At 27.2% G+C, this 24806-nt stretch overlaps 1 protein-coding gene across 1 annotated transcript; it reads right to left on the reverse strand.

Annotated features, from left to right (window-relative positions):
- Nucleotides 1–13926: 13926 nt before the first annotated feature.
- Nucleotides 13927–19187, reverse strand: LOC127245080 (probable U3 small nucleolar RNA-associated protein 7). The gene is made up of 8 exons (XM_051265722.1): nucleotides 18987–19187; nucleotides 18809–18874; nucleotides 18635–18724; nucleotides 17736–17868; nucleotides 17214–17332; nucleotides 16426–16493; nucleotides 15758–15806; nucleotides 13927–15186 (listed from the first exon to the last, which is right to left on the reverse strand). The coding sequence occupies exons 1-8, from the start codon at nucleotides 19089–19091 to the stop codon at nucleotides 14155–14157; spliced, it is 1662 nt and encodes a 553-aa protein (XP_051121679.1). The 5' UTR covers nucleotides 19092–19187; the 3' UTR covers nucleotides 13927–14154.
- Nucleotides 19188–24806: the final 5619 nt, after the last annotated feature.

Raw genomic sequence — 24806 nt, forward strand, 5'->3', positions numbered from 1 at the left:
ATCTTATTTTTTTCCCTAAAAAATATCAAATTAAACGCCTATTTTTCATTTTTTATATTATACTAAAAATCAATTTTACATTCAAAACATCATATCAACACCTATTTATATCCTATCACACAACTATTCAAATTCAAAATTTTTACTATTTAAATCCTAACTCAAAATTCAAACCCCCAAACAAACACACCAGGGTATTTATATATAGATCATTCAGTCGGTTTGGTTCAAATCAATTTTGAATTTTGATCAATTTTTTATTTGTAAAAATAAAAATCGGAATTGAACCAAAATTTGTTAAATCAAATTAAATTGAATCAAATTAATGCGGTTCGATTCGATTTAAAATCGTATCTTTTGAAATTATTATGGTAATGCTCGAATTCGTTCGTTCAATTTATTTTCTCCGTTACTAATGCAGATTCGTTCATGGTCTATTCTATATTTCCAACAACTTATAAATGGGTGAAATACAAATATTTAAAAATTCAAATTATAATATATATAAAATATAAAATATATTTTATTTAAAATTCGGTTTTTTTGGTTTAAAAATTGAAAATCATAACCGAATTCCGAAACCAAAATTTATAGATTTGGTTCTACACCGAACCGAACCAATTAACTGAATAGACCAAATTGATCTGTCCGAACAAAAAAAAAAAAAATTCGATTATTTCGATTTGGACCGACAAATGCTCACCTCTATTTATATATTCCCACTCTCCTGAAATAAAAATTATATAGATTTGGTTAGACACACAAATTAAGAAACAATTACTACGTTCTCAATCTGTCAAATTTTCTTTTCATTTTTCTTTTTAGTTTGTCTCCGAATTAATCCTATTACTAATTTTGACAAAGTCAAAAAATTAATATTTTACTATTATCTTCCGTTTAACACTTATTTATATCACATCGTACCACTAATCAAATTCAATTTTTTTATTATTTAAATTTCAATCCAAAATTCAAATCCCAAACAAATAAATAGCAAATATCACTACCTTTATTACAATATCTCTTCTTATTTTCTTTATTTCTATTAAATTTTCAAAAATACTTTCAACTATTTTTTTTAAATTTTATTACTATTTCAATAAAATATATATTTTTTTAATCTCCGTGTTGGACATAAATGCTTTACTTTGACCAGACAAGTAACTTTTTTTTATTTTTATCACTATTTCAATAAAAAATATATTTTTTTTAATCTTTGTGTCGGACATAAATGCTCTAATTTTACCGGACGGAGTGAGTATATTTTAATATTAGAGTGATGTAAATAAAAAGTAAATTATTTGTTCTTTTCTTTTTAGGAAAATAATTACAATAATTATTTAATTTTAATTAAATTAACTAGTTATCATAATATTAATTATAGTTATTTATAGTATAATAACTATTTTTACTAATACTTATTTTAATTATTTATTAATTATATTTTACCTAAATTCTTATATTTATAATAAACTAGACACATAAGGTAGTTTAAGGTGGAACAAATGAAATAATATTTTTAAAATCTACGTGCAAAAGGTATTTAATTCGAGGTGGACGAAGACAGAGGTGGTACTGCCTCCAATCCTTATTAATTTTTTTTATTATATATTAATTTTTAAAAATATATATATGTATAGAAAATAATTTAAAATCAATAAAAATAATAATAATTATAATTTGTTTTTTTTTTTTTTTTTTTTTATTTCATATCTAAATCAGCACCTTAATAACAATCATTAGTAATATATAGTGAGTTCACACTTGCTAAAAAAATACTCCATTTGTCCAAGTTAATTTATCATTTTTAGTTGGAGCACAAAATTTTATGTATTATGTAATTAATAAGTAATTAAGAAGTGTATTAGTAAAAAATAATTATGATATAATATAATAATTATAGATTAAGATGATTAAATAGTTTAATTAAATAAAAAAATTATAAATTATGAATTTTAAAATATAATTAAAGTGTATAACTATATTTCTAAAAAAAAAGACAAATTATATGGGACATATCGATAAAAAAATAGATAAATTATGTGAGATGAAATGAGTATATATTTTATATTTGAATTGCTGAAAATACAAAACAAATATATCCGAGGGTATCCATCCAATAGCTATATATAATTAAATAGTAGATAAAAGAAAAGGTAAAATTAATAAATTAATACTTTCCATGTACCAACAAAAAGTATTTATTTTATCATTTTTATTTGTTCTACTAAAAAATATATATTTTCATTTATAGTAAATTAAAGTAATCATACGTTAACATTAAAATATATTTTAACATTTACATAAATTACAAATATATTATTACATATACAATTATTTATAAATAAACTACCAATGCAAAAATATAAAAAATCAGCTTATATATTTCTACTAACGAATAAAATATTATTATTTTTTAATCTATCGTAAAACTTCAAATAATCCATTTAGACAGAGACAATGAGAATAACATATATATCAAGTTTTAAGTAAAAAAAAATAAAAATACAATTCTAAAATATCACAAAACAAAATTCACAAATTCTAAATTACAAATTATAATAATTATATTAGTAAATAAATAATTGTATCATCACTAAATAATAAATATTTTCCTATTTAATTTTAACAATTAGATTTAATTTTAATAGCTTGATTTAATCAGTATATGCTGATTAATTAATGACTCATATATTATATTTACATACATACCTAATTAAATAAAATAAAGGCCAGCTATATATCTATATTATATTATATCATAATTAAGAGAAATCCAATTGGTCATGCAAATAAACCAACTAATCTACTGAAAGGATAATATATAGTAAGAGATGTTTATTTGCATTTTTAGGTGGATAATATTATTTTATCTATCATGATATTATATTTATTATTTATTATTATAGTCCGTAATTAAGTAAAGCTCGACGGATTAGTAGTATAACTAGAGAGTATTAATTCTACCTAAAAAATTTTCCATTCTAATCTCATATTTATTATTTCCTCTGTCCATAAATTAACGTCCTACTTTTCTATTTGAAATGTCCAACGATTATTGTCTTTTTCTATTTTTATATACAAAATTTACTCTTTTACCCTTACTTTATTTACTCTATCATTTTCTATACACAACAAGATTAAGTGCAAATTTGTTATTTTATAACAAAAACCCTAATTACCTAAAAATGCGTGTAAATATCAAATAAAACATTAGAAAATGGACGGAGGGAGTATTTATTATTAGAACCCGTAATTAAGTAATGCTCGGATTACTAGTAGCATAATTATAGATTATTAATCCTTCTCTAGGTAGAATTAAATAATACTCCTTCCGTCCCACCGTAATTGAACCATTTGATTAGAGATATAATATTTAAGGTAATGATGTTTAATCGGTTAATAATAATTAGTTATGATATTATTTTTGTATATAATTAATAATATTTATAGTTTTAAAATAATTTTAATATATATGATTAAGAAAATTAAAATATATGTTTAAATATTTAAAAATTATATAACAATTAAAAAATATATGCAATATAGATATTATTTTGTAGAGAATAAAATTTTCTATAATACAAGTAAATAAAAAAATATTTTTGTTTATTTATAATTAACATAAATCAATTTTATAAAAATGTGTTATTTTAAATATAGATAAAAATATTTATTTTTTTAAGGAGAGAGATAGAAATAAAAGGGTTTTGAGTGAGTTGTACGTATGATGTTGTATGTTATGTAGTTAAGTAAGTTGATTTATATTTGTTAAATATGTTTTGATTTAATAATTTTTACCAAAAATAGAAAGGTGTCGATTGTTACGAAATAGAAAAAAATGAAAATAGTGTCAATTGTGGTGGGACGAATGGAGTACAATGTAGCATTATGTTAAAAAGACTTTTTATCTTTTATTAATAATTAGTTTTGATCGTATAATTAAGAATATTTTTTTTAAAAAAAAATTATAATCTTATACAATAATTCATTAAAATAAACATAATATATCCATTAAAATAAACATAATATTGTTTTTTATCGTATAATTATACAATTTATTAAAATAATATCATGTATTAGGCCATCTCCAACTCATCATCTCCATTTATCCAGTTTTAACACCAAATATGCAGTTGCTACAGTAATTTTACTCCAACCATAACTCTATTTTTCACTATTATTCTTCAAATATTCAATTTTTCATATTATTTTAAACAACTTTTTATTTTTATAATTTAAAATAAAATTTTAAAAAATTTTAAAAAATAAAAATTAAATTTATAATTTTAAAAAATAAAAAAAAATAAATAAATAAATGGCGTTTTGCTACAGTGCAACACTAGCAAACTCTAAATTTAGTTCATGAAATGGCGTTGGATTGGAGCACCATCGCAGCAAAAATGGTGTTGAAACACCATAAATAGAGCATGGTTGGAGATGCTCTTAACGCACCTTCTTAAGTGTACGTGCTGAGAGTTGTGTGTGTGTGTGTCATTCCATTTGTTGCCCACTTTACATTACTTATCTATTATCTTATAGAATTAGCTTGTGTGATATATATGAACAAAATATTTTGGCTATATATTATTTTCAAGTTTGGTTTCAATTAATTTATTTTGCAATCTCTAGTAAGATACATTATTATTATTATTATTCTAATAAAAACATTATATTAAAATTATCATTCAGACAAAACAATATAAGATCATAAGACTGATACTAATTAAGGTAAAATTGAAGATAATTGTACTTGTATTTTGATTTTATTCCGATGTTTGGGTTTGAAATTTGATATTTTTCAAGTGAAAATATTTAGTAAATGTTCGATGTGATTTTTCTTTTTAAGAAGAACAGAGGAAAATGAGTTGGAAATATAAGTAAAAAAATTAATTACAAATACACATGTGAAATTGTTGGAGCCTAAAATTTAAATGCTTCAAGACCGTTTGTCAATTTTGTTAGTGTGGGTTTCGAAAGTATTTCAAAGAACTTGTCCGTCATGGGATTGGTAAGCGGCTTTAGCGATGGAGCCTGCGCGGCTTCGAACCTAAACGATTTCGATGGAGTTAAGCTAAAATATATTGAAAATTGGATTAAAAAAAAAAAAATGCTAGAACCATAAATTAAAACAAGAAATTAAGACACAAATTGGATAATACTTAAATCCTGAGATCTACGGATAAACTAGGAAATAAAAATGATAAATGATATTATGGATAAGATGTGTGTTCTTTCGTGTGTGTTGTGTGTTTGTTTTGTCATATTAATCATGATATAAGCAACCATTCCTATATCTTAGGGAAGTGATGGTAGTTATTCCTTCAATCTCTCTAACCCCTCGTTAACTTCCTCCAACCACCAAACATGGGCTTGGACTATGTTTCCTAAACCTTTGGGAGTTAAGATTAGGTCTTAAGTAATCAACCTCCATTGGGCTTTGCTGGACAGTTCCACAGTTCTCTTGCTACTAGCAGCTGAATTTGAAGTTTTATTGTTGTTGAATAGCTCCACGGCTCCCTTGCTGCTAGGCAGCTCCGTGGACTAGGGCTTTTTTGTTGCGCTTTTGTCTTCGAGTCTCCTTCACGTTAAGGTGCTTTTGGATTATGTCCAACATAAATATAAGGAAATATAATTTTTTTTCATCAACTTACATGCACATTAGAAGCTTTATAAACTTAATTGTTCAATTAGGGAATTTAAAGTACGTTAAAATGATATGAATGTGAAAAAAAATAATAATAATTGAAGATTTATTTGTGGCCTACGAATATTGGCTTTAAGTTTAGATTTCGTACGCTAAATGTAATTTGAAATTTTTTTGAGTAGATAAAATATATGCATTGTGAAAATTGATCAAGACATATTTATTATATAGAATAACATAAGATTACATGAAAATTTAATGTTGTCTACAATCTCATATAGTAAATACACCCCAATGGTTAATATGGTAATCAAACCCTCTATAGGATTTAACTTTGCTTAAATTAAAAAAATGGGAGATGTATGTATAATAAATATGTGTATGCATACAAATCGATTTCTATGCGTATGTGAGTATACATGTAGAATTGATTTCTTCTCCAACCATTCTCAAAGTTGAAACAATTGTAGGGCTTGAATTTTCATATTTATATTATTAACAAATGAAATAAAATTATGTATCTCCCTCTACTCTACCTACACTAATCTATTAGTTGCTATATATATATATAACTTTTTTATACATGAAATGTTATAAAATTATTATATTGCAATAATATAATTATCAAAATAAATTCGGTATCAATATAATTTATCGAAATACATTCGATAATCACGTCGAGTTGATGTAAAAACCTCTTTCCGCTAAATGAATACTTTTTAATAGTGCCTCTGATTTGAGGAACATTTTCAAAGATAAAATGACGTATCTTCTTTAGATTAGGTGGTATCTCAATATTTCAGAGCTTTGACGAACTAAAATGAAGGAAAAAAGTGTTATGTCGGAAGACTAAATGATGAAAGAGAATTTCTTGATCAAACCAGTAAACTCACCGAAAATTATTTCCAGAGAAAAAATTATTAGAGAGGGAGAAAGTTGTTTAAGGTGTGTCTAGAATGCAATGAGGAATGTGGTTTATAAAGGCATCCAAACCATGGCTCATTGAATATTTTCACTTGAAACTGTTGGCAAACCATCATGAATACTCTCTCTGTCTTTATTCAAAGTATCATTTTTATCATTTTTGTATATCACACTTCAAAATATCTATTTCTTATTTTAAAAAAAGTAATCATACATTAATATTAAAGTACTCTTAATTTTTACTTAAATTACAAACATACCATTACACATACAACTACTTTATACATAAAGTCAAAGGGCAAAAATATTAAAAACTTTTACATACTTCCATTAACTAATAAAATACTATTATATTTTAGTCTACTACAAAACCCTCAAAGGCCCTTTTGATTTGAAACGGACGGAGTATATTTATTTCCATGCATAACCGGCCAGCATTAAAAATTCAAATGTGTAACTTCATCCATGATTATGCGTTCAAATTCATGCATTACTATACAATTTAAACTGCAAATAAACCATATCAAAATACATGACCACATGCATTTTCATATATATTCATGCAATGTCATAATGTAATTCTCCATTCATAAATTTATGATTATGTATGCATGCAATTATATTTTCGGGGTTATATTCATTTTTTTGGACTTCGAGATAAACATGAATATTTTGTTGTTTCAATCAAGCTCCGAGCTCCGGAGCAATATAGACTTTGTCAACTCTATCATTTACCAAGCTCAAGTTAAATCCCACAATTAAATAATTTGGTTTGGGCAAGCGGCGCATATATGTGGTTTACCAAAATTCATATGTTTAAACCACATTATTTTTAATAACCATTATATAGCTTATATGCATTTGAACTCACTAAATAATCGTTTTCGAAAATTATAAATTTAATTCGAAATTAAATTCCATCGATTATAATTCATTGATTTTCCAACAACCTCCCTCTCCCACATGAGTAGAAATGCTTATCATTAGGACAACATAAAGCTCAATTTCAAAGATATTTATACCCCAAGATAGATAGTTTGTGGTTGTGAACATTCCTTAGTCAATATTATTGAATGCATTGGTGGCCTAGTTGACATGATGGATTGAGTTATTCCACCATTGCTACGTTTTAATCAATAATATTGGCAGATCGCTATTTCAACTTCATTTTGTTCTCATATTTTGATCCATTTCGGTCATGTATCACATATTTGGATTCAAAAGTATTTCATTTGAAGCGGTCTCACTTCATACTTATATAGGTAATTCTATCTTAAAGTATCTAGTTATACTTATAGGATTATTAAGAGTTACTGACTCAACATTACCACTTTGCACTTCGTAACATTTGTTATTTTTCAGGAAATAGTGATTGAGTGTTGGTGTCAAACTATTACAACTTAGTTTTCTCAATAAACCAAAGTTTGAGATCTATAAGTGATTTGGTTGGGTACTATTCTAATTGTCTCTAATTTATAGATTTAATATCAAATTTTTTTAATAGTTTATACATTTGATCATAATGTAATCTTTGGTTAGCAAGTCTAAAAGATTTTTTCATTGACCTAATTAGTCAGCAGTCATAACCCAAATAGTGATCAATTGTCTCTTTTTTTTTTTTGTGTCTGCATCGGATATGTCATAATACTATTGTAAATTTTATTCTTAGCATTTGTTATTGCAACTTGTCTATAATAATGCATCATTACAGAAGGTACTGACTTTGTCCAAAATGAAATGTCATCCAGAAAATTTCTATGCCATTCGGCTTCTTTATTGGCTTTTTATCAAAAGCTACGAATTGTTTCGTGGACTTTCACAAAATTGCTCCACCTCCAATCATGAAGATATATCCATTTGTACACAACAAATTTTTTCTATCAAATATCTAATTAGCATCACAATACCCTTTAAGTATTTTAGGATATCTTGTGAAGTGTTGTCAAAGCCGATAGTATATTTCAAATAAATCAAGACTCTTGTTAACGCTATACACAATCTACCATTTTCAAGCCGATAACGATTTGCTTTTAGCCAGGCAACCCCGCACTTTTATAGGCATTTAAACCATAGATCATTGAATTTTTTTTCACTCGAAATCAACAGAAAATCATCATGAATATATTTATTTTCATGCAAAACCGACAACATTTGAAATTCAAATGTGTAACTTCATCATAATTATTCTTTAAAATTCATGCATTAATTTGAAATGCAAATAAATCATATCAAAATGCATATACATGCATTTGACATAGTGCATGCAAACCACATGCATTTGCATGTATATATATATGTATATATTTTTTCATGCAATGTCATAATTTAGGGTGTGTTTCTTTAGGGTGATTTGTAAAAAATTGGATTTGGGTTTGGATTTGATTTAAATTTAAAAATGCGTTATGTTTATTTTATGTAGGTTTGGTTTGAGTTTGAAGAGTTTTGATATGTATTAATTTAATGGGTAGTAAATATAATAATATGAATGTATATTAAATTTATATTTTTAAAATTAATCATGGTATGATTTGAATACGAATTTATATTATATGTACATATATTTTTTTTTAATTTTTATTTATTTGTACTATAAAAAAATTTATTTTCTACAAAATAATATATATTTGTTGGACCCACGTCCAAATTATTCAAAGTATGGAGAGCAACCAACTTTTCCGAAATCTCATCCGAAAGCGGTGCCTCTATAAAGCCAAAAAGTCCTTGTCTCCATAGAGCTGAAAGTTGCAGCCTCCATTGTTCTATGGTGCTTCCACAAGGCAAATGAAGGCTGCTTCCACAAGAAAGAACGCAACAGCTTCTACAGATCCTGGGATGACAACCTCCATTGACCCTGAGTTTCGTACTAAACATTAATGGAAAGTCCATGCACCTTTATGTTTTATTCAAAAAGTTTCATGGAGCAAGCTGACAAGAGAAGAAAAAAAAAACGAAGGTTCCATGCAACTCAAGGTTGTTGGGGACAAATACCCCTGTAGACCGGGTAGGGGTGTAAGCTGCAGACCGATTCAAGGGCAGTGGAGGCAGTTCAGAACGAGTGGGGAGCCGGTTCAGACGTAATGGAGGTGGTTCAAGGCAAATCCAGTGGTTAGGGACTGTGAGGAGAAGGTTACCAGATAGTGGAAGAAATAATTAAAACCACCTTTTTAGAAGAAGATGTGATTACTTGATCTTAGGGTTAAAACTAGTTAAAACACATAACACACACGCACAAGAAGAACAATTCGCATATTTCTTTACTTTTTCATGGTTTTTAGAATCTATTTTATGTATTTTAATTTAAATTAAGTGTTTTTGTTTTCTTGCCGTTCGTTTTATTTGCTTTTCGTAGATTAATTTGGTTCATCTTGATCGATTGCGTGAGATCTTATAGACCCGATGAGGGTTAGGCTTTTTGAGTACTTTCGGTACCCACACCAACGAATCAACGAACGATTTTTGGAGTATTCGAATTTTAAACTCCAACAATATTATATATATGTATTAGTAAACTATAACTATTATAAATATCTAATAAATAAATATTTGAATTCTTGCACAGTCGTGCCCTTTGTTTTAATTTTTTTTAAAAAAAAATAGCAGCAACAGTTGGACGCTGCAGCAGCTTCTTGTCGGCAATAGAAGGCCAGCCCTGGTTTGGCGACCAAATCACTGTGCATTGTGTTTGTCCAAATCGGGCTGGAGAAACACACCGTTAATTCTTCATGCATAAATTTATAATTATGCATGCATGCAATTGCGCTTTCGAGGCTATATTCATTTCTTGGGGTTCGAGATCAACATAAATATTTTGTTGTTTTATTCAAGCTCTGGAGCAATAATATAGGCTTTGTCAAAATCTATCATTTACCAAGTCTAAGTCTAATTTCACAATCATATTATATGATCCGGACAAGCGGTGCGCACCTATGGTTTACCAGTATTCATATGCATAAACTACATTATTTTTAATAACTATTAATATATAATCCACGTGATTTCACCTCACAAGAATAATCGGTTCCAATTCAAAATTAAATTTTATAATTAAATAATTAACCTATTTTTTAACATAAAAAAATTAATCTTAGCCATAATCTCTAACATTACAATTAATGTAGAAAATTAAAGGTGACAGATCTGCAATCAGCAGAAGTTACAATAGTAACAATGAACATACAAAGACCTAGCTAGCTATGGGCGAGCAAATTAATAAAAATCCAAATATTTGATCCAAATCAAATCAAAATTTAAAATTTGATTCGAAATTTTCGGATCGGATAAAATTAAATTTTTAATAAAATTGTATTTCCGATTCAATTCAAAATCGATATAATAAAAATACGAACTAATTCGAATCTCAAATCTCAAATATAATATTTTAATAAATATTTTTATTATATATTAATTAGTACTTTAGTAAAAAAAATATAAATCTCATAATTATATATATTAATATATTTACTATTTTATATATATTTAATATTTTAATTAAAAATCTAAAAAGAAAATAAACTTATCAAAATATTTTTATTATTATTATTTTTTTTAAAATTCGAATTTTCATATTGATTCAAATTTAAATAGAATATATCCGAAATGTTTTCCCCTACACAAAAGAAAAACGTACAATTGGTGACGGCGACGAGGAAGAACATCACAAATTTCAAAAGGCATTTACCAATTTTTAATTTGTTTGTCTTTTGGATGGATAATAATTAAGGATATAAATATGAGGTTAATAACATGCATGCATGAATAATCAGTACGTAAGATCAGTAAAAGGATGTCCGATGATGATGGTTATTGATTAGGGTATTAATTAGCTCTAATCAGCGCATAAAAATATTAACACATTGAAAATACAAGGTTATCTTAATATAATACTCCATCCGTCCCAAAACTAAATATCTATTTACTTTTTGCACGTAGTTTTAGAAATATTAGTATTATATTGGGGTATAGTAGGAATAAAGTAAAAATGACTAAAATAACCTTATTAGTATGTGTGATATAAAGGTAATGACATTTGTGTAATATATTATAAGTTGTAAGGGTATTTGTAATATTAGGTAGATAGTACGGTTACTAAAAAAGGAAATGGATACTTTGTTATGGGATGGACTAAAATAGAAAAATGGATACTTTGTTATGGGACGGACTAAAATGGAAAAATAGATACTTTATTATGAAACGAGGGAGTATTAAATTTGCAATGTATGAATTAACAATACATACATGATAATAGTTTACGAAACACATATCATCATTGATTCCAATACAAAATACCTATTAATATATATATATATATATATATATATGTGGTAGAAATGGTAACAATTCATACAGTATATATTGAAGAAATTCAATATACGTACTATCAATCCATTCTTGATCAACAGGGCTATTCCGATCACGGCGGCGACTACAGTGCTGAATTTTAAAATTCAACGCTCTGTTAGACAGCACATATGGTATTAATACTGACAACACACAATATGCACTCATATGATACAAATACAACACATGTTATAGTCTTATACAATACAAATACTAGTTGATTTCAACAGACTTGTAATTATGAACCAACACCACAAATACAACAAATAAACTAACACATCATGTTATAGTCTTGTACAAAACAAATAACAGTTAATTTCAACACATCATATACCGTTATACAACACACTTATAATTATGAACCAATAACATATTGTCTTATTATACACAATATATGTCGTGTATAATAAGACAATGTATTGTTTGTATATATTACGGATGCTGATTTTTCCAATTGAGCCCCTTAACCTATCCCTCCTACCACTAACTAGTTCATCTGAAATTTTCAAATAATACATTAATAATTTGTTTATTTTACAATATTTTAAATTTTTTTGCAGTATTTCAAATTCAGTGTTTCTTTTTAAAAAAAATGATTTGAGTTTCGTATAAAAATAATGTTTGATGAGATATTTTGTGAGAAGAAAAAATATATTTTTATCGAAAAATACAGAATTCAAATAGTAAAATTTAGAGAAACTCGACTAAAAGAAAAATACCATTTTTTATTATTAAAATTAGGTGTACTTTGTTGAAAATAAGTTGTGGGAGTAGGAGCATAAATTTGGAAGTGGGCTTTCATTCATCATTCGATGCACATTAATTCTTAAGACCAAATGAATTTTGTTTTGACGTTAATTTGAAACCCAATCTTGGCTCCGCGTAACTTTAATTGAAAAGTAGTCAAGCTCTAACACTAACCCTTTATTTTAAATTATTAAATAATACTCCATAATCGTCCGTCTTATAACTATTAGTTTTTTTTTTTTTTTTTTTATAAAATTTAAAAAATATTAATATTATATTAGAATAGAGTAAAAATAAAAATGAAAGACTAAATTAGCCTTATTAGTATGATATAAAGATAAATGATATTTAATAATACTGTAAATTAGAAGAATATTTATAATGGTACTTAGATAATACAATCATACCAAAATTGATACTTTGTTAAGAGTAGAAATAGCCTCTTTCTTTTTATCATGAATTGTTAGAAAAACAAAGCTTAATTTATTTGTTATTTATTATTTTTATATTATATATTAAAATATTATAATAAGCATAGTTTTGCATTAAATGTTTTTTCTTAAAATTTTTATAAAGTAATAAAGAAAATTTATTAATAAATACCTTATAAAAATATTAAAAATTATTCAAATATAAAAAATAAATCAATTTTAATTGTTTTTTTATTACACAGAAATAGCCATTAATTCCATTTAACATGTCTAGTCTAATTAATGTCGACAAAATTAAGCATTGTTCAAAAATTCGATACAAAAAGAATGTACTTAATCTAAAAAAATAAATCAAAAATTTTTCTAATCGCGCCTAACCTAACATTGTAATGTACTAGGCTGTGCCCGAGCCCATTAAAATCAAACCATGCTTGACTCAACCCGATTTAATAAATTAAAAATATTTTAAAAAATAATTATAGATATATTAGCATATGAATATATATATCAAAACTAAAAAAAAATTAAATATATTTTACAAAATAATTATAGATATATTAGCATATGAATATATATCAAAACTAAAAATATAGTCTAATAATTCGGGTGGGTTTTATACTCCCTCCGTCCACGTTGGATATCTGAGTCATTGTAGACACGAAAATTTAGGATAAATATAATTAATAGATAATTAATAATTTATAAGTAAAAATAATTATCTTATAATATAAATAATTATAAATTAAAGATTAAAATAACTAATTACTTTAATTAAATGAAATTGGTACCTTGGAACTCTATATGTTAAATAAGGTACAAGATAAAATTATCTGTAGACTCCAAAATAAATAAATAAATAGATCAAATAAGTTGTCCTTTCTCATATTCAAAAAATGAAATTAAATTTCAGTGAACACAACATTGTTTAATTTACCTTCAAACTACCCCAATCATCATCACTTGTATACCATTCCTACTGTTACAAAATCTCCATCCTTTCACACGACATTCTTCTACCTGAATCCGCAGTTCGTCGTAAATAAAGCTCGATCCGCGCCGCGTAAGTAATCACGAAGCAGCCGTCTTCTTAGCAAACCGCTGCAGCGACTTCGGCAGTTGAGTCTCCTCGCTTCTCCTCCTCTTCTTCTTCTTCAACTTATCTTCGTCTCGAGCTTCTTGCTCCAAGAACGGTTTCTTCGCTTTCACCATAGCTTCTTGCTTCTTTTTCGCCAGTTTGCTCGGCTTGCTCCGACCTTTTGTCTTCTTCTTGAAAGAAACATCCTTGGCAGCTACCATGGCAGCTTCAACTTCTGCTTCTTTCTGCTCCTTACTGAGCTTTTCTTTCCTCCGGTTGGGTCGCACCGAGCCAATCTCAGATGGGTTCAACATGATTGTCTCCGGGGGAAGTTTGTCGAGAAGAAGTCGAACTTCCTTCTCATTTCTCTGCTTGCGTGTCTCGAATGGGTTCGCCACCCAAGTGTCGAAATTGGGTTCTCCAGATCCGGGAATGAGGATAGAAGACCAGCCCATTGAGTGCCCGATGGCCAAAACATCTTCGTAAGGTCTAAACGACGCTCGGTTTATTTGGTAACCCTTAACCATAGAATGGGCCATGTATCGGCTGTATTCTTGTGATCCCGACAAATCTGCTAATATCTGCACAAAAGAGCCGGTGGCAGTAGCGAGCATACCTTTCTGGCTGAAGTCGAGTGCTTTGGCATGCCCGGGAAGTGTTTGGAGAGCCTCGAATTTCCTCAAATCCCAGATTTTTATTTTTCTTTCCATTCCGGCCGTTGCCATGAGATGGCCGTTCGAGTGAAATGCCATAGCTGTGATAGGCCCCTGATGACACAGCATCTTGACGAGTGGAGCTGCACTGGTCGGCTTCCACATGCTGACTGTACCGCCAGAATGGCCGACAGCCACAACGCTGTTGTAGGGATTGACCTCCATGGCTTCGGATCGGCCAAGACCAGTTCGATAATTGCCCACCATCACTCCTGTTGTAATGTCTTGGTAATGAAGCTGACTTTGTTTGTTAATAGAGGTTAAGAGGAAATGCTTGTTCAGAAACTGAAGCTTCCTTACAGCACCGTGTTCCTGAAGAAAACGTGAGGTTGAGATTATGCATTAATTAGAACACATCGCGCAAATCCAAAGATATACAATAAAGGCCAGTGCATGAAACTTCAACATTCGTATCATCCAGTTATCCCAAAATTGACATAAATACTTAAATTCAAAGGACAAATTACAAAATCTTTTACGGCCGATGTTGAATGATACTAGTTCAATTAGCATCCAGAAACAACACCGGAATTATTTTATGATTCGCCACTACGATTACACAGCTGTCTTTATTGTTTATGGACTAGAAAATAAGCAAATTTCTACAAGATCCTCAACCAAGTTTTTAACCCAAACTGACTTTCCATGAAATTATCAGTTTTCATTTTATTTTTTTTCTTTTCGCTTTCTCAGGGTTCTTCAGAGTAAAAAATATTTTAGGATAATGTAAGTTGATACTCAATTTCAGTTAGGATAGCAACAAGAGAAAGCAGTTAGACATTCAATTTTATGTTGCATATACAATCACCTGTATGAATATACTATAATACGAATCCTGAAACAAACCCCAAAGTAACAATAAGAATTGTAAAGGTTTTCTAACCTTCAAGCAGTGCAGTTCGGTTCCCCTATCATTATACATATACACATACCTGTCAAAAAGTAAACAGGTTAAGAATAGTGTACCACCTTTTTTACTGTATATACATTTTGAAGTTTATTAGGGCAATAAAAATATCCATGTCAGAAACTGGCTTCATAAACACCACAAGTGCCAGTAGAATGAGGGGCGACGTACAAAAAGCAAACAGGTAGAACATTGTAGGAACCAACATGGCAAATAGCATCATGAATTGATTAGTGAATTGGAAAAAAAAAAGGGGGGGGCAACTGTTTGCAGTACCATGAATATCAAGAGTTAAGAAGACAAGGGTGTATCAAAGCCATAAACTATTTTGTTAGATTTTCCCTGATATATATAGCAATCAGTAGCAACTATACTGCCAGAAAAAAGAACTCAATTGATGAATCAAATAATATAAATCCCAGTAATTTCATGCAATAATATTAGCTTGATTGATTTGTAAAGAAAATCAAGAAAATCAAAGCACATTATGTCACTATATAAAAAGTCATGAAGTGCCGATATTGCACACAACATTAACAAAATAAGAAGCAATTAGATATAACATGCCCACACAAAATGTTCATGTTCATGTTCATTGATTTTATTCTTTTATTGAAAAAAAACCCATAGGTAAAAGAACTAACTTCTTTTGAGCAGCAGCAAAAAACTTCTGATTGTGCAAAAATACTACATCACGAACAGTTTCTCTAACCTGCAAAACCAAGTTCCAAACTTAGAAACACATGTTATGCATGGCGCATTACCAGCTTCATAGAAGCAATCAGCCCAAACGAAATCCAGGAAAGAACCCTATCTTTTATAAATGCATAGTTAATTTATGTGTAATTACTACATTTTGTCCTACACTATAAACATCTGAAATCTTATTTTATAAAGCGAAACTAGGGAAGGTAGAAATTCATCTACTAAACTCTGTGTTAATATAAATATAATAAAGCTATCTATGCCAAATATATAATAAACCTAAGATATCATCCCATAAAAGAAGATACATCAAAAACAGATTATCAAAATGAATTTAGGAGGCCAAATTTTCTATTTTCTATAAATTTTCAGAAACATAGTGAATAATCTATTTTGAACTATTAAGGATGTCGTATGGGTTAACACTTCATGAAGCAAAGAAATAATCATTATGAGTAAAAGAATATAATAAATTTCCAACAATAACGACAAATGTGCAACGGCCATTGTTGATTATTCTACTTTCACAATGTGACAAAAAAAGATGAAACTTGGTGATAACAAATGGAAAACAAGGTATCAGATTGTATTGACTACTGATCTTTTAAAGTGCATTTTCTCAATTTCGAAAAGGTGCACTATTATCAACTTGTGGGGCATTATCATCTTTAGAAGTGTTAATATTTGTAAACCAGCCTACATAAAAGATTGCAAAAAGCATTTATACCTGAAATTCTTTAACAAGGTCCATATTTTTCATGTCCATAAGGGCTAGATGACCTTTTCTTGCACCGGCTACCATATATCGGCCACTCGTATCAAAGTTGAGAGTGTAAGGACCAAAATCTGAAAAGAATTATTGTTAATTGTAATTTAAATAAACTAAGTGATAGCAATGGAAAAGCAATGCCAATTCCTGAAAAATGATCAGAAATAAATATTTAAAAGTCTGTCATTACTCGAGTCTGTTTTGCTTTTACTTTTTGCATGACTTCTTAAGAACAAAGGTTACAGGAAGGTTGTCTGTGAGATACTATTCCAGAAATAAATTCTCAGTCCAGGTTATATCCACACCATTTCCACCTATCTTTTACCATTCCCTCAGTATTTTATATTTCGACAGTGACATCAATTGAGGTTTAGAAATGAAAATGAGCCTTAATATGTTATCAGTCACTAAAAGCAAACAGAAACATCCAGATCTCATTAAATGAGGTGAAGTTTGAGGAATTAGAAATTAGGCTTGAACCTGGTAAAACAATATCATACTGTTTTCTGGAACTCAGGATGTCTACTTCAGCAGCAATTGCCTCCTGCTTAATCCTCCATGTTTTCTCAATACCCTCGGCTTCCAGATAGCCTCCTTCACTTGGCATAAGCCACTAAAAGACAAAACAAGACACTCTGGTTATTTAGCTACAATTTGCATGCATTAAGCTTGGAACATTAAAATCCCCATGATCGTTCATAACCTTTAAGCATACAACCAAGAACACTATCTCTTCATTTTAGAGGAAATAATGTATTTTTAAATTTGGACGAATAATAGCTTAGATATAATATTTTCCGATCAAAAGAAAGAACACTATCTCTTTCTCTCCTCTTTATATACATAAGTATGCAAAAAATCATTCTGAACATCAATATACAATCAGATTATCACCCAATACATTTCACTCCACATGCGAATCACATGAAATACTACTATAGTTACCTAGACACAAATTCTAATGAACCTGAAACAGAAACTTAACAAATAAATAAATAACCCCACTAACTTTCATCTATCAACCATTAAAAGGAGTAACTAAGCAAAGCCTACAGTTTTACCCAAAAAAATGAATATATTGACGATGCACTAAGGGTGTGTTCGATTGGAGAATTTTCTCAAAATTCTACTATTTATCAAAATTTTCAAACTAAAACATCAAATCAAACACCTATTTTTTATTTTTTATATTATACTAAAAATTAATTTTATATTAAAAATATACATCTAACAACTATTACAATTTAAAATTTTTACACTTCAAATCTCAACTCAAAATCCAAATCCCCAAACAAGCACACCCTAAGATGACATTGGACGACATTGACTTATAAAAATCAGGGCTTAGTATGCAGAAAAAGCAGCAAAACAATCGTCACCTTCTCAGCCTTGGCAGCGGCTTGGGCGGACTTTCCATACAATTCTTCCCTCACAACCAGCTGACCTTTCAATTTCTTATCTTTTAAAACCTGTTGAGTAAATTATCAAAAATAAAAACGTGCAGAAACAACAATCACAGCAATAGTCAAAAAAATTTCTGCCAATTCCATTACCCCTATATTCGCAGCTTCACCTCTGAGGTATTTTTTAACTTGCATCTCGTCCTCTTCAGAAACACCCTGTAAATCCACACCATTTACAAAAGACTTCCCAAACTAATGCTAAGAAATCGCTATTGTCATCAGCTAATTTGGCGAAAGCCGAGAAAGCACAAAAAAAAAAAAAACTCACCAACGAATCAGGGTTCGCGTCCTTGGATGCGGCAGATTGGACGGCAACCATCCTCGAACCGTTTAGTTCTTCTTCTTCTTCGTTCTTAGCCTTTGCAGCACCCATTGTCCTTCGTGGAACGAGATTCAAGAGAATGGTAAAGCGACGAGGAGCCTTAAACCCTAGCAGCCACCATTGCAGGTACAAATTACAATACAATACAAATTGGTGTGTCCCTCCCTATTTCTAATAGTAATTGCAGCAAATTTACGATTTCACCCCTTCACACTTTTAAATTTAATCAGTCGTCTAGTTCGGCTCTGTTTATTAAGCCAAGCCCTAATAAATTAAACTCGGCCCGGCCCGGCCCGGCCCGGCCCGACCACTTAGTACTATATTCTTTTTGGAGCTTAATCTTGGATTGGAATGCATTTAAGGTTTATTTTCTTATAACTTTAAACCGAAAATAATATACTCTTCTTGTTTGTACTCTCACACTACCTTTTACTTAATTATATTTAAAATTAAAAATATTTTTATATTTGTATTATTTTTTTATAAATATCTTTTTATTAATATTATAAAATACTAAATAAAGTATTTTTGTAATTTTTTTTTAATTTGTACTACGTTTTTATATAATAATTAATATTTAAAGATCAACAAAAAAAATTATATGAGACCTTAAAGCCGGACGAAGATAGTATTTATTCTTTTTATAATTTTAAATAAAACTATATTATTTTATTTTTAGAAAAAAATTGCATTAAAATACTATATAAAAAAGTTCAAATTAATATTATATTTCAAATTACAGTCAAACAAACTCTTAAAATGGTGTATTTAATATAAAATTGATTGAATTTTATTAGTCTCTTAAAATTATGTATATATTCAACCGAAAATTTTAAAAAATTTTAAAAATTTTGGTATATTCAACTATCCATTACCATTAAAAATCCATAAATTTTGCTTGATTTTTTAATAAAATTATTAGCGAATTATACTATATGAAATGAGGTAAATTTCAATGAATTATCAAAATTTAAAAAATTTAACTTTTTTTTTTTCATATCATTAATAACTATTTATTATTTCATATATATTTAATATTTTAATATAATAGTATCAATAAGATAAGAAAGCTTTAGATTAAATATAAAAAAATACAAATGTTTTAAAGTTTTATATATTTGAAATAATATTAAAAATTTTATATGTTTAAAAAAAATAAATTTGTTCAAATGATTCGAATTAAAATTATTAGTTTAAATTTTTTTAAAATGTCAAATCGAAATTAAACCTTTTAAAATTTTAATTTATATTTTCTTATTTCGATTTTAGTTCAAAAATCACCTATTTTAGTTTATATTGTTAATTTGTATTTATTCCTTTTTAATTTTTAAATTTCAATTATAAAAATTGTAATTTTAATATGATTTTATTTTAAAATATATATTTATTTTTGTACAAAAAGAAAAACAGAAGCGAGAACGTCGGCTTACGTAACGTGAACATTGATGAGAATCCAGTATCTCGAAAACCTTATATAAATAATAATAATAATAATAATAATAATAATAATAATTAAATATATTGCTACAAGATAAAATGAGAATAATAATAATAATATTTTTCAGAACCGATGTATTTTTAATATTTTTATTAAATATTTGAAATTTTTTATATATAAGTTTACTCCATATATTCGAAATTATATAAATTAATAAAAAATATTTAATTTATAAATTTATAAACTCTGAAAAAATTCAAATAAATCAATAAATAATCCAATTAAATATATCAAAATTCATTTAAATTAATAAATAAAATCAATTAATAAATCTTATAAATTTCTATATCCACCAAAGTGTACTAACTTTTTAAAGTCCAAATAATTTCATTAAAATTTTAATTGAATACATCCTAAAAGTGTTTTGGATAATTGATCTTTTATATATATATATATATATTATATGAACAAGGGTGTTGGTAATAAAAAAATATACTAATATATAAGTACTATTTCATATTAAATTATTAATTTTATGGCAATAAATAAGTCATATTTTTTTAGTATTTTAATTTAAAGTATTTTTGTTATCTAAAGTATGAAAAAATATGTGGTAATATAAAAGATAATACTCTATCCATCATGTTTTAATGTATACAATTATTTTTTTTACGTTAGAATTTTTTTTAAAAAAATAGTATTTTAATTGTAGTGAATAGTAAAAGTGATATAAAAATAATTTTGCCCTTATATTTTAAATGTAAAAGTAATGATATAATGATAAAAATGTAATAAAGTAGAGATTTTTGTATTGAATAGTAAAATCCATAATCATTGAAAAAGAAAATATATATGTTAACCTGTGATGGATGAAAATGACAAAATGTATACATTAACGTGTGACGAAATGAGTATTTTGTATTGAATATTTGAATTTTTTTTGAAAGAATAGAATAGATTAAAAAAATAATACTAATATTTTATTGGTTAATAAAAATGTATAAGAAAGAGATTTTAACTTTTTTGCCTTTTTATTTTATGCATAAATTAATTGTATATACTATGGTATGTTTATAATTAAGTAAAAATTAAAGTGTATAATTATTTTTATTAAAAAATAATAATAATAATACTTTTGAGTGAGACATACAAAAATGATAAAAACAAATACCTTAAGTTGGGACGAAAAGAATATATATTTGAAATTGTGTTAGTAGAAGTATATAAGTGAACAAAGCTTTTAATATACTTCATTCGTTCCATTTGAAATGAGGTCGTTTGAAATTTTGTAGCAAATTAAAGAATAATACTACCTTTATCATCGAAAACTGTGCTCACTTCCTTTATAAAGTACAAAGGGAATGAGCACAGATTTTGATGACGGAAGAAATAGTATTTCATTGGTTAGTAAAAGTGTGTAAGAAATTTTAACATTTTTGTCATTTAACTTTTTTTATAAAATAATTGTATATTTGCAATTTAAATTAAAGTTATTTTGATATTAATGTATGATTACTTTTAGTAAAGAAAATGAAAATTTGTACTTTTGAGTGAACAGGAAAAAAAATAGTAAAAAAAATACTTTAAATTAGGATGGAGGGAGTACATATTATAAACTTCTCTGTCCGGGTAATATTTACTTTTGGCGCTAAATTTAAGAAATAATAATGTTTTAATTATAGCGAGTAGTTAAAAATAGTGTAAAAATAATTTTGCCCTTACTTTTTGGTGTAAAAACAATGATGCGGTGATAAAATAGAGATATTTGTGGGAAAAACTGAGATTTTTTAATTTGTTACTTTATAATTGGATAACCTAAAATAGAATATTGTATACTTTGTGAGTCGACGAATGTAGTATCTTGTGTATATATATATTTTATACTTTTTTGTCACCTAAATTGTTGCTCTTTTTTTATTTTGTTTGTCATCTAAATATGTTTTTATTTTATCTTTTAGTAAAAAATTATATCGCTTTTTGTTCCGGTGGGTACAATTCGGTTATTTTCAGTTATTTGCAAATATGCAGTTATTTAGTATTCGAACCGAACCAAACAAATACCCAAAATCACAAACCAAATTCGAACTAAAAATTTCAGTTAACTGAAAATATTTTCAGTATTTGCAAATAATTTGAACCGATCGAACCGAAATTAAGAAAACATATTTTTTAAAAATAAAATTTTAATTAAATAAAATATTTGCACATATTTCAAAGAGTTGAACTGAATCGAACCGAAATCGAATATAATATAATCATTATAGAGATTTTTAAAATATAATAACATATATATAAATATATTTGGTTCGATTAACCTAACCGAACAAATATCAAATATATAATATTGAATTTATACGGTTAATCGAAAATTTGGTTCGGTTCAGTTTAGTTTTTTTTCCTTAGCACCATAACGTATGACTCGTTGGTTGATAAATGAGTCTTCCGATGTGGCGTGGCAGTGATACTCCGACTTGAGTGATGAGGGTATTACATCTGCACTGCTAATAATGTGCATTTTAGTTTTGTTCCTACGTGTTCAACTTGTAAATGTAAACAATAAACACATAGTTGTTTTTTATACATAATTATAATATTTATTAGTTCAATTCCAAGTTTGATTGGAAAACTAAGAAATATCTTTCGATCAAATTTTGCTTGAACCATGAATTTCTATGAAGCAAATACTTAATAATGAAACAAATAGTTAAATATTTAAGATATATGTAATATTGAGTTTGTTTTATTAATTATTTTATTACTTAATTGATTTTAACTATTAAATTTCAACATCACTTTTATAGATGGAATCTTAGTATGAATTTGAGATTCGTGTTTTATTTTTAAATAAAATTAGTTTTATTAAGAAGAAATTTAGGCTATGCTAAAAAAACAAAATACATGTCTGAAATTAATTTTCTCTTGAGATTTGGCATAAATTGAAGGAACAGTGGAGTTCTAAGGAATTTCAAGATATAGTTGAACAAAATAAAGAAAAAAGAAAAAAAATTCCAGCAGCAGTTGCAAATCAATACTGTGGGGGACTCGATTTGTTAACCGTGTTCGAAAGATTATGGTACTATAAATATAGTTTTTAAATATAAATTTCTGTATTTTATATATGTTTGACAAAAGTTTTAATGATATTTATCTTGTAGACCGACGACGTATAATGCACATCGTAAGGAATAATTTTTTAGAATATATATATTTTAAAAAATATATCTTTCCATGTTGAATGATAGAATATAATGGTTAGAAAATTTTTAATTTTTAGACGGAGCTACAAAAATTTTTTTAAAGTAGTTCTACCTTTGAACCGGATCCAAAAAAATTCGTGAATGTATTTGGTGGTTTCAATACAAAAAGTCGTGTCCCAAAACTTGGTTCAAGAGGTAAGATAACAAAAGTCCAACTTCGTCCTTCTTGTTCACAATATGTCACATATGTTCCTTATGCAAGTGTTTCAATGGACGAACATCTGAAAATTTAAGAAAAATTGCGAACAACTAATCAAAAATTAGATCAAGTTTGCCTTTTGTTTTTCTTGGAATATTATTAATGTTTTTATTTTTAACTTTTAGATTGAAAAAAACATATAAGTTTTTTTGTTATGTTTTTTCTTTTTTTTTTTTTTCTGCAAAACTTTAATAATTATATTCATCAAGAACCAGAACTATATTATCTTCAAATGACCAGTCAATTTAATCCTTATCGAATGCGTCAAGAGGGGAGTGGGAGTGGAAGTCGGACCGGTGAAGCGAGTGGAAATAGGCGATATTACGGCAACGAAGAATATGGTGAATATGAAGGCGACGATGAAACTATTCTACCTACGCAGTATTATTAAAATTTTTGTATAGTATAGATATATTTTCGCGTTTGATGTATTTTAGCTTGACATTAAAATTGATATAAATATGAATTTATTTATTTTTATTTTTTTAAAAAAATAATTAACATTAATTTTGAAATTTAAAAATATTTATATGAATATTTATTTTTATTAATTAAAGTTAATATTAAATAAAAAATAAAATGAAAAATTATGGTTTAATTTTTGTTGCGGAAGTTTGCGAAAAATTTGGTACGTCAGTTTCTTCCCATTCTCTCTCCTGTGCCACGTCAGTTTCTCTCTCCGCCACGTCACGAAGAACTCCAACTATATTTTACATTCACATCAAAGAACCCTTTAAAATCTTTACTTTTTCCACCTCATTAAATATTTTATCTATTTATAAAATAAAATTATATTTTGCAATCATATTTTATTCTTATAATATTTAATAAAAATAAAACAATTATTTAGCATAAATAAATAAAAATAATAA

The sequence above is a fragment of the Andrographis paniculata genome, unplaced genomic scaffold (assembly GCF_009805555.1).
Source record: "Andrographis paniculata isolate CXL003 unplaced genomic scaffold, ASM980555v1 Contig21END, whole genome shotgun sequence".
NCBI lineage: Eukaryota > Viridiplantae > Streptophyta > Magnoliopsida > Lamiales > Acanthaceae > Andrographis > Andrographis paniculata.